General features: G+C 43.5%; 2 protein-coding genes across 2 annotated transcripts in view; one reads left to right on the forward strand and one right to left on the reverse strand.

The window, feature by feature from the left end:
- gucy1a2 (guanylate cyclase 1, soluble, alpha 2) overlaps nt 1-7,623 on the reverse strand; it is a 128,995-nt gene extending 121,372 nt beyond the window's left edge. The window contains exon 1 of the mRNA XM_063205492.1: nt 7,263-7,623. Coding sequence (XP_063061562.1) covers nt 7,263-7,493 — 231 coding nt within the window. The 5' untranslated portion in view covers nt 7,494-7,623. The remainder of the gene's footprint in view (nt 1-7,262) is intronic.
- Nucleotides 7,624-9,335: 1,712 nt separating this feature from the next.
- LOC134453640 (cilia- and flagella-associated protein 251-like) lies at nt 9,336-11,328 on the forward strand. Its single transcript, XM_063204425.1, has 2 exons — nt 9,336-10,859; nt 11,013-11,328. The coding sequence occupies exons 1-2, from the start codon at nt 9,627-9,629 to the stop codon at nt 11,310-11,312; spliced, it is 1,533 nt and encodes a 510-aa protein (XP_063060495.1). The 5' UTR covers nt 9,336-9,626; the 3' UTR covers nt 11,313-11,328.
- The last annotated feature ends 812 nt before the right edge of the window (nt 11,329-12,140 follow it).

The following is a 12,140-nucleotide window of genomic DNA, read 5'->3' on the forward strand; positions in this document are numbered from 1 at the left end:
CTCTCTCTCTCTCTCTCTCTCACACACACACACACACACACACACACACACACACACACACACACACACACACACACACACACACACACACACACACACACACACAGCAGGGCTGTGTTAGGGCGCAGCTGGTGCACTGAATGGTACCTTGAGTGCCACTTGAGCACCTAAAAGGATGAGATGGGCCAAAGAGTGGCACATTCAACCACGAGAGAGGGGGGGGGGAGAGAGAGAGAGAGAGAGAGAGAGAGAGAGAGAGAGAGAGAGAGAGAGAGAGAGAGAGAGAGAGAGAGAGAGAGAGAGAGAGAGAGAGAGAGAGAGAGAGAGAGAGGGTGACAAAGATTAAAACATATTGTAAAGTGTGAGCACAAAATTGAGTGTGAGCACAAAATTGTGTGACGATCATATGGGAATGTGCGTATGTGCATAGTATGACACAGAGAGAAAGATAAAAATGAAATTTTATGTAGGCTGTGTGTGTGTGTGTGTGTGTGTGTGTGTGTGTGTGTGTGTGTGTGTGTGTGTGTGTGTGTGTGTGTGTGTGTGTGTGTGTGTGTGTGTGTGTGTGTGTGTGTGTGTGTGTGCAAGCGCGTGTTTTTGGATATATTTGTAAGACGTATGCACGAGAATGTGTGTGCGCACTGTATAGTACGTGCAGCAGTGGTGGACGAAGTACACCAGTTATGTACTTGAGTAAAAGTACAGTTACCTTGCATTGAAAACTACTCAAGTAAAAGTAAAAGTATTCACCTCACTTTTTTACTTGAGTAGAAGTACAAAAGTACCTGCCGTCAAAAATACTTAAGTATTAAAAATAAAAAGTAAAAACTTAAAAATGAAGCCTTTGGTGCAATTTTAATATTTAAGTGTTGTAGGCCTAGTTTGGTCATATCTAGGCCTAATTAACTATCCTCTGATTTGCATAGGCTATACCAACATGTTAGAACTAGGCCATAACAGGCCTCAGAAACACTGTGGAGTAAGTCCATGGATGTTATAGCATCAGAAGTTCATTTTTACCTCTCTAAACATTTAATACTGACCCTAACATGCCCAAAATAACACATGAAAGGGCCATTCGTATTAAGAATGATTAGGCTGAAATGTATTATATGCCTATTAGAACAACTACTACAATACCCCCCAGCCGCAGGCCTACAGTCCAGTATAGGCCTACTTATTTGTGACAGCAAGGAGTTAGAGTAGCCTATAAAGTACTTTATGTCTAATTTTTGTTATAATTATGGTTTTGGTAGACCTCTTCTTCTTCTTCTTCTTCTTCTTCTTCTTCTTCTTCTTCTTCTTATTATTATTATTATTATTATTATTATTATTATGTAGTGTTTGCTTATGTTAATGTCGGCTTAGGCCTATGTATGGACAAACAGACCTCTTGCAATTCTAGGGCTACCTTTAAAGATAGGAACATCTTCATATACTTGTAATGGTCTCTATTTGCAAGATGCCAATGATTTGCAATAGCCTACTTGATACAACTTCATTGGAACACTTATCTGTCTGATCATTTTGTGCCTGTGCACATCACTGGGCCAATATTTAGCCAAAGTCCACTTTTTTTTTTTACTCTGTTACTGTTGTTTTTTTACAACCTCACTTTGGTGGTTTTGCCAGTGCTTTTCATATCCACTGTAGCCTACTGACGTGACTTTAGGGAAAGGATACATGTTGCATGCAGCCTCACTTTGCAACATGTGGTGGCCAAGGCAATCCTCATGTATACAAACCCTTTACACAAGCCTTTTTTCCATAATGTTGAAGCAAATCATTTTTTTGTTAACAGGGGAGTCTATTAGACAAGTAATTTATCCCCAACTACATCAGAAAATACTGCAATGTATTGAGGGGAAAGAAGGCTATCACGGAGTTGTGCGCCTGGATGGTTTGGAATAAGCAGGATATTTAGGCATCCTGTGTGTACTTGACTCAAGAAACCAACACGCTACAAAAGCGGCAATTAGCCTATGTGACTCTATTGTAAGCCACAACACATATATAGCACAGTAAGTCAAATAAGCAGTACATTAAATAAGTATCAATTCGCGAATTATTCAGTTCAAACGCGAAGCCTATTTAACAAAATGTCGTCAAAGTGTCAGGCGAGTGCAGCCTGCGAGCTAAACCTCTCCCCCCTCACAACGAATACGACGTGCAGATTAATACACTCTAACAACGCTATTGTCGCCTGCTTTATTGTTTTGTTGTGCTTTCCGCATGTTACTAGTAGTCTAAGTACCATTTCTTCTTATTTCAATTCGTCTCACAAGTCGCAACAGTGGCCATATCAGTGGTCTGGCTCTGCTTGTTTCCCTTCTAAAAATAATAACATTAGAGCTTGTTGTCACGTGACATATTACAACCAATCACAATGACGAATCTCCGAGTCTGCCAATCGGATTCAGTTTCACTTTCTTCACACCAGCGCGAAATCTCAGATTTCATTTGACCAGGGCATTAAACATCAATGAATTCACCTGCCGTGTAGGCTATCGCCTTAAATAATAATTTAAAAAAAAGGAACGAGTAAGGAACGAGTGTTTCTGTAAATGTAACGAAGTGAAAGTACTAAATTTCGCTTTGAAATGTAGTGAAGTAAAAGTATAAAGTCTTACCAAATAAAAATACTTGAGTAAAGTATGAAAGTATGAAAATGTTACTTAAGTACAGTAACGAATTACATTTACTTCGTTACTGTCCACCACTGACGTGCAGAAAGGGAAAGATTGTGTGTGTGTGTGTGTGTGTGTGTGTGTGTGTGTGTGTGTGTGTGTGTGTGTGTGTGTGTGTGTGTGTGTGTGTGTGTGTGTGTGTGTGTGTGTGTGTGTGTGTGTGTGTGTGACGGGCAAGTGTGTTTTCATCAAGAGAAGCAGAAAGAACAAGTGCCATTTATCTAAACTGACAGAAACACAGACAACGGGTACAAACTCCATGCCGGCCACATTGATTTTTGTTCCCTCTTTGTGCCGCCTATCCATGATATCCCATCATGGTAAGCCGTGATAAGAACTCACCACTCTGGTCACACAATATCCACAGCCCGAGTTGAAGACCGGGTTAAGAAAAATAAAAAAAGTAAAAGCCCTGTCTTGTGTGCCTTCTGCCTTCACTTATCGCCTTATCTAGATGGCAGAGAGCCCAAGATCTTTCGGTAACACTTTATTTTAGGGATACATCTATTAGCACTAATACATACAATGTCCCTGTATAAGTAACTTGTAAGGCATGTACAAAGCAAAATCAAACATTTGTTAGGCATGTATTCGCAAATGTCTTGTTCATGCACAATAAGGGATTTATTACCAATTTAACCTTAGTAAGGACCTTAGCGTTTGCTTAGTACATGCCTTACAAGTTACTTATGCAGGCATTAACATTGTATGTATTAGTGCTAATTGATGTATCCCTAAAATAAAGTGTTACCGATCTTTCATGACTATCCCCCTTCCTAGAACCACCAACGCACAAGCAGGTGGACACTAGACGCCTTGTATGCAGTGTAGTCATAGGTGTCCTTTGTAACAACAGATACCTAGACATTCACATTCAGAATGTTTCATCAGATAAATACTGTATAAATACCTTTAGTCACAGCACTTTAATCTCTAATACTGCCTGCTTTGTAGCCTACACACCCTGCACACCCTTACGCCATTGGAACACTGTCATTAAAAAGATTTTTTTTTTTTTTACTAAGATAGTGCCTAACTACTGGCGCAAAGCCTTTTGTAAATAATATATTACAACTTGGCCATTCTGGTAATAGTTAATTTATAACTGGGACCAATGCCTTAAAAAAGATTTTAGGAAATATGTTGTGATAGTATGTCTCTTCATTTCAGTCTCAAGAAAATGAACTTCATTTCAGGTGTGCAGAGTTTACATGTAGTGCATGCCACTGCACACGTATACTAACAACTACGGCTGCTGGATTTATGCCACCCAGACCTGACCCCCACGTTGTTCTCATCACCATGAGCTACCCTGATCTTAAACTGGATCATGTACAGTCCATGTGACAGTGTGTTTACTTATTGAAGCCAAGATCTCAACCTTCGTTAAGGATGATACAAGCATCCCATGCATTATTTCTAAGTATGCACTTAATGCAAAGTGATTGCACTGATGTAGGGTTTGATCAAATATGTGGCAGAATATTTATAACGCCATCATGCCATTGAGTGAGTGAATAAAAAAAAGACTTCAAAGAAGACAAAATCCGAAGGAGTGTACAAACAATTTTTCAAGAAAAGAGTCACTTTTTTGTTCAGCACTGGGGATTATGCTCAAGCTAAGCCACAAGAGAATATTCATGAGCCTTCTTCCTGAAAGGAACACCGAGTACACCAACACCAACAAGTAGACTAGTGTTGTTTTTGTCAATTATATTTTCCATTTTTTCCCCAGTACTGCATCACCTCTAACACAGTGATCAGCACCTCTTGAGTATGTTTGAATCCCTCCCTGTGCTGGCAGGGGTGGACTATCTCCAGTCTGTTATTCAACAGATATCAGACATTCCACCTCAAATAGGCTATGACATTTTTTACATTTTTGGTATCACTTTATTTTAGGGATACATCTATTAGCACTAATACATACAATGGTAATGCCTGTATAAGTTGTAAGGCATGTACTAAGCAAATGCTAAGGCCTACTAGGTCCTTACTAAGGTTAAATTGGTAATAAATCCCTTATTGTGCATGAACAAGACATTTGCAAATACATGCCTTACAAATGTTTGATTTTGCTTTGTACATGCCTTACAAGTTACTTGTACAGGAACAATGTATGTATTACTGCTAATAGATGTATCCCTAAAATAAAGTGTTACCGATTTTTTACATGTGTCATTATAGCAATAACAACACAATTTCTTCAGTGAAGCAATATATAACTACAGTGCAGAGTACTCAAAAGCCTCACACTTTCACATATATACCCACCAACCACGCATCTCCACGTACCCAAGTACGTACAAATCTCAAATCTCACACACCCAGTCATACAAATCACAACCATACACATCCACGTCCATACTGTACCTGTTAGATTATATACTTTGGTATCAGAATTCAGTGAATTGAGTAATGGCTGTCCACAGATTAGAGGATGACCACTGCTGCCTAATAGTAAAAATGGGGCAAAAAAACAACAGTGACAATGACACTGTCCCTTTCTTTTTCCCCTCGGGACCATTAACATTTGACACTCCTGGACACCTTTTGGACACTTTCTCACTCTTTTCACTTTTGACTACTTGGCTGCTCTGTGTGTGTGTGTGTGTGTGTGTGTGTGTGTGTGTGTGTGTGTGTGTGTGTGTGTGTGTGTGTGTGTGTGTGTGTGTGTGTGTGTGTGTGTGTGTGTGTGTGTGTGTGTGTGTGTGTGCCTTTGATCTGCCTTGGGCTAAATGTATGCATGTGTGTACTAAATGTTTAATATTATGTGAAATCATATGTGTAAATGTCTTGTATATTTTGCATTTTGTATGCTACTGGACACCTTAATATCCCTCCCTTAAAAAAATGATACCCTACCCTAACCTCAACTCTAGTCTACTTCAAATAAATGATGGCGTAACAACAATAACATAGTGCCGTAGCTCTCGACTTCCCTTCTCTCGTGTCTTCCTCTCCTCTCTCCCTTTTCTCCCTCTCCTGCAATATACACATCTTTCTTTCCAGGTCACGGCTCATCATTACACCTTCTTATTTATGTCAGCTGACATTTTCCCAGCCTGGTGTGTGTGTGTGTGTGTGTGTGTGTGTGTGTGTGTGTGTGTGTGTGTGTGTGTGTGTGTGTGTGTGTGTGTGTGTGTTTAGCAGCGTTGGCACTGGAGGTTATTGTTAGGACAGCACTGGGGCGCTTCTTGGAATGCTGTCAGGTTGAAGAGCGTGAGTTTATCCGTGTGTGTGTGTGTGTGTGTGTGTGTGTGTGTGTGTGTGTGTGTGTGTGTGTGTGTGTGTGTGTGTGTGTGTGTGTCAGGTTGGAGGGAGATAGATGCGCCAGAGGGGGCCAGTGCAGACTGAACCTAAGGCTAGGTCAACACGCGCTGGGGTTACGACGACCCACAGAGCGCTCCCATCTCCCTCTGAAACACACACACACACACACACACACACACACACACACACACCACGCGCACACACACACACACACCACGCGCACGCACGCACACGCATGCACGCACACACACACACACAATGTTTTCTCTCTCTATAACATAAATACACTAAAATAAAATGAGGCCCCGCAGTTAATTTTTACATCTATGCCTACTGTAGGGCCTATGCACAGAGACAAAGTAGCCTACAACACAAGGACCTTCACGCGCGCGCACACACACACACACACACACGCACGCACACGCACACACACACACACACACACACACACACACACACACACACACACACACACACACACACACACACACACACACACACACAGGTGAGCTGACTGCACGGCCTCCTTCAGGCTCCAGCTACTTGTAAACAGCACAGCAAAAACACACCCACGCAAGCACATGGGCGCCGACCCACTCATCCACCGCAGGACACGGGTGAGCACGCGGACACAAACACGACCTGAAGTGGAAGCTCTGGAAATGTCACGCATAAGCGGCGAGTTCTAAAGCGTCAACAACATCGATTTTCTGTTTTATGGGGCTTGCAAATGTTTACCTATTACAGTAAACCATTTTCACATGCCACACATCTCTAACCCTAGTATATTTTAAACACTTGAAATTCAAAAGGCTATTACAACCAATTAGATATTGTATGTAGCCTAATATAGGCCTTAATAAATACATAGGCTAATAATGAAAAGTATGCTATTTGTTAACCACCCAAGCAGCAATGAAACTGATGCAATTTCATACAGTGGAAAGATGCATCGTTTCCATAACAACACGTTCAGTTTCGAGTAGTTTGAAGTATGCTTCACTGCAATTCCAAGCCACTTTAAACGGTTGAAAATGTGAAGTGGGCATTTATTTGCCATTATAATAATACATTCCTACATATCGTAGGAATACCTACCAAGAAAAAAACGTGCTTATAGACTATCAATTATTAGGCAACAGCAAGACGCATTGAAGTCTACGGTTTAGGCTACTCAAGGTTTATCAAATTGTGCGCATTAATAATTCGATATTTCTAAACCATAACAGCCAAAAAACTGCAAGAAGCAAGTGTGCGCTTGCAAGTTAGGAGTGGGCAACATCCGTGGAGCGTGGAGCCTACCGTTGGTGATGTGAGCCGCCGTAAACTCTCGCCCAGCGAATCCAGGTTGACGCGCTTTCGCCTTGTAGTCCGCTTTATACCCGCGTCCTCGAACGGGCAGGACAGCGTCTCCACCGGGCTCTTTCCGTTCCAGAACACCCGCGAGAAGGGACACTCGCCATCGTCGGGGCTCTCGAGGTAGTCTGAGCCCAGGGAACTGAACGATTCCGATGAAATCTTCCGCGAAGACATGCTGACGGCGGGCGATGGGAATTCATTAGATTCTCACACGCGAGAGAGATGAGATGAACGCACAGGTAGAAGAGACGCAAGAGAACGGCAGGAGGAGGGATGATGATGGCATGCGATCATATCGCATCCAAAGCCGAGAAGCTGTCTCGCGCTCTCATTCTCGGCTAATCAAGCGGTGCGCTCCAGCGAGAGACGCTGCTCATCGGGGGCCGCTTCTTAGTGCCCAAAGGGGGTTTCAAGACCTACTTCTCTCCGCCTTGCCTTGGCGCCGCGCGGTGCTATTATCAAACTGCGTTGTCTTTGGTGGTGCCGCGACTCCGAACACTTCTGATCACCAAGCAAATGCCACACGTCATGTTGACTGTCAGTCACAGATCAGTTCTCCATGTGTGACGGGGAAATGTGTGGTGATGGCGATGATGATGGCGGTGATGATGATGATGATGTTGACGATGATGATGCGGGTGCTCAGCTACTGCAGCGCGAAGGGAGAGACTGGAGAGTCAGTTGCACGGAGGGAGGCAGGCAGGCGGACAAGGCAGGCGGGCGGGCAGGCAGGCAGCCCTTCAACAACTCGAGCGCAGCCAACGGGGTTTACGCTGCGCTGATCGCTCTGCCTCAGCACCACTACTCATTTTTATCCCTATACCCAGCCGGCAGCCAATCAGTTATTTTAGCTAAGGCCAAACCCTGCCCCCCATCTCTCATAGTCCTCCCTCTGAGAGAGAGAGAGAGAGAGAGAGAGAGAGAGAGAGAGAGAGAGAGAGAGAGAGCAGCGTGCGCAAACCAATGCAAGTGTAACCCTTTAGCAAGCGCGCGCTAGGATGTTATGGAATCTTTTTTTTTTTTTTTTTACTTTCTATGTTGTTAAATATTTACCACGCCACTGAGTAGCTCCTGCAGAGCAAACATAGTCCTATATTTCAGCTCTGAAGCGAAAAAGATAAGCGTAAGAAACAAAGGAAACGATAAGAAAAGATGAATGTAGGGTAACTCATTTTAATACAGTCGAATTAATTGCGCACTAAAACATAGGCCGACATGTGCAGAAAAAAACCCAACTATAGTCTAATAAGGTACCTAACTCAACGACATCGGTAAGAAGAAAAAAAGTAAAGAGTTGTTCAGTTCACGACAAGCAGATAAAGATGATATGGGAATGGGATAATTTAAGGCACACAACCCTTAAAACGTTTACCGTCATTTGACTATACGTGTGTGCATGTGTGTGTGTGCGCGCGAGAGAGAGAGAGAGAGAGAGAGAGAGAGAGAGAGAGAGAGAGAGAGAGAGAGAGAGAGAGAGAGAGAGAGAGAGAGAGAGAGAGAGAGAGAATGCTTAGCTTGGGCTTAGGCCTACCTCCTGCAAGTCTCAAGGTCACAGATCTCTGCACACAATAGTCAGCGTTCAGGTATGCTTCCTGTTTGCCCATTCATCACATGGATGTGCGCTTCCTCCAAGTTCCCAGGACAGCGAAAATGCCTTTTTGGACACATTTTCGTCACTCTGGTACATCTCTTGCCAGTATGACATTTAATGTATTTATTTAAAGTTAATTAATAAATAAGACCTACGTTTTTTCCTCCACGAAGTTGAAACATCAGCGGCCTTTTACGCAAAAGAGGCATGCCTACTAACTTGACTGCATTCCTCATAAAGAGACCGAAAACGTCAGTGACTGTGATGTAGGCTAGGTGTGGTGGGGGTCATTGTAAAATTGTAAACAAAGACCCTTCACCAGAGAGGCTGCACATAATGCCTATTAGGAGTGTAGTTAGAACACTTCGACTCTGAGGTTGTCATACAAACAAAAAAAACATTCGGAACATGCAGCCTTTGTTTTCGAGAGACAACGAGACTGCTGGCGATTAATGGGCTCAGCTGATAACCCTCTGTGCCTTTACATTTTGTATTAGGCTGTTTCACTGCAATCTTCGAAATTTGAAAAATAGGGACTTTTCTAAGAGAACAGACATCCTGCCAGCTAAAATTATGTTAATCATAGGCCTACGGAGCATCTGCAGCACCTCAGTATGAGCGACGGTCAGAATCCCACCAGAGCCAAGCTGAATGAAATGGACAGTTCTGTGGGCTATTGACGAGTAGGCTATCTGACGCGATCCTCCAATCGCAATATGAGCGAGGGTGAGCATTCCGCCAGGGCGACGGTGGATGAACTCGATAGCTCTGCCGAGGTCCTTGAGGAGCATTTCATGGAACACCTACCATCGTCAGATATCAATATGAGCGACGGCGAGAATTCCGCGGTAGGCCTACAGAAGCTAGAGGAACAGGAAGGCTCTGTCGATAAAGACCTTGACGAGCAATTAGTGGAACACCTAGGAGCTTCAGATCGCAACAGGCCTATGTGTGATGGCGAGAAATTTGACAGGGCCAAGCTGGAGGAACAAGACAGCTCTGTCAACAAAGACCGTGACGAGCATTTCATGGCACATAGGCCTATGGCAGCCTCAGCCCGCAATATGAGCGAGAGTGTGAATTTCAAAGGAGCGAAGCTGCTGGATGAACTGGATAGCTGCTCTGACGACGAGATTGACGAGATATTAGAGGCGATAGAGGCGGAGATAAGGCGCTTGCAAGATCCTCTTAAGTGGCAGAAGGAAGACCCGGGAATCAATGAGGAGGAGGAGATGGAGCTCGTTCCCGTCAGAGCGAAGCTGGAGCAACTGGATAGCCCTGTGCTTGATGAACATGTCAATGTGCTTGAGCTGGAGGTGGAGAAGAGGACAGATCTTCTGGAGGAGGAGGAGGAGGAGGAGGAGGAGAGGGAACTTGATCCCGTCAGAGCAAATCTGGAGTGGGATAGCCCTGGGCTTCATGGACATTTCAGTGCACTGGAGCTGGAGGTGGAGAGGAGGAAAGATCTTCTGGAGGAGGAGCAGGAGGAAGATCTGGAGAGCGAGGGGGAGGAGGAGGAGGAGGAGCCAGATCCCTTCAGAGAGAAGCAAGAGCTTCTGGAGGAGAAGGAGGATGAAGATGATCAGAGGATCCTTGAGGAGCCTCTAGAGGAGCAGAAGGAAGATCAGGTGATCATTGAGGAGGAGAGGGAGCCCAATCCCGTTAGAGCGAAGCCGACGGAACTGCATAGCCCTGTGCTTGATGAACATTTCAATGCGCTGGAGGCGGAGAGAAGGCACTTACAAGATCTTCTGGATGAGAAGGAGGATGAACACGATCGGAGGCAGCTTGAGGAGGATATGGAGCATCATCACAAACTAGCAGAGATTAAGATGAAGATTAGTGAGAAGAAGACGAAGACGAAGATGAAGATTCCGGAGTGCAAGGCTGCGATGGCATGTATGGCGGTTAGGAGCAAGAAGATGAGGAAAGAACTGAAGATAAAACTGGTGAGGTGGCCTTTTTCTTCAGTCTACATGGCAACTGTTTAAGTGTGGCCTACATTGAGTGCAGTTCTAGGCTATAAGTTTTCAAGTACAAGTTTTTAAGTTCAAGTTTTTAAGTACTATAATCGATTCCCTTATTCTATCCCCCCTCCTCAGGGTGTTCGCCTCACCCCTGCCCTCCCTGCATATGAATGGCTAGATGAGCGGATCAGGATTGCTAAACTGAAAGAACTGGGGAAAGCCCTTCTGGGGTCAAAGAGTGCTGAGATTGAGAGGATGATATGTCAGAAATGTAGACATGGTTATGGTGGTCAGATAGCCCACCAGAAGACCCAGGAAGAGGCCCAGATGGAGGCCCAAGAGAAGGAGGAGGAGGCTGGGAAGGCAGGAGGAGAGACACTGGAGGCGGACAGGACAAGAGCAGTAGCAGCAGCAGCCGAAAAGCAGGATGTTTAAAGTTAGAGTACGCCAATTTGTTTGTCATTTCTTTCCAGAATTTATGCGACGCATTCACAAATGTTATCCTTTTAATTCACCACCACCACCACACATTTAAGTTAGCTTAATTCATTTTAAGTAGGCCTACTCATCATGACTTCTTCTCCATGCCCACCCTTTTGAACAGTCAGTAATAGACATCTTTGGCGGCAAAACATAGTGTAAATTAGTAAATTAGTTTATTACTTGGTAAAAATGTATGAAAAGGTCAGTTTTGTGGATGGGCAACGTACATTTTTGAAAATAAAGGACTAAAATGGCATACTCTAACAACGTACTATAATGGCCACAGAGCAGGACAGAAAACACAAAACAAAGAAATCTGTCAGATGGTTAGACTTTTTATTAGCAATTTATTGATAAGGTGAAGTCATGCAAACGAAACAGAAAAGACTCTCAATAAAAGAGCTGCACATTTCAAACATCATAATGTGCACATGAGGACTTTATGTAGGCCTATTTAGATTTTTGTACCACATTTTAAAAATCACATAATTTGGTTAATAAAACTGTTCAATTATGCCTACTTTATTTATTTCGCCATGAGGATACAAAAAACAACTAAATCTGCCTTTCCACTAGAGGTCAACTACTGCACAAAAAAGTGCAAGTGAAAGTATTTAATTTAAAAAAACCTACGATGAAAACGTGGCTTCGTGACTAATCTGTGCAACTCAGTCTTCACAGTGGCTGCCTCAAAGGTCTCTAGAACTTTCCTTTGGGCAAGAAAAGAGATATTGTAATGTTATATCAAACTGAGCGTGGCTCGCACAACTCTTGATAAAT

The sequence above is a fragment of the Engraulis encrasicolus genome, chromosome 8 (genome assembly GCF_034702125.1).
Source record: "Engraulis encrasicolus isolate BLACKSEA-1 chromosome 8, IST_EnEncr_1.0, whole genome shotgun sequence".
NCBI classification, from domain to species: Eukaryota; Metazoa; Chordata; class Actinopteri; order Clupeiformes; family Engraulidae; genus Engraulis; species Engraulis encrasicolus.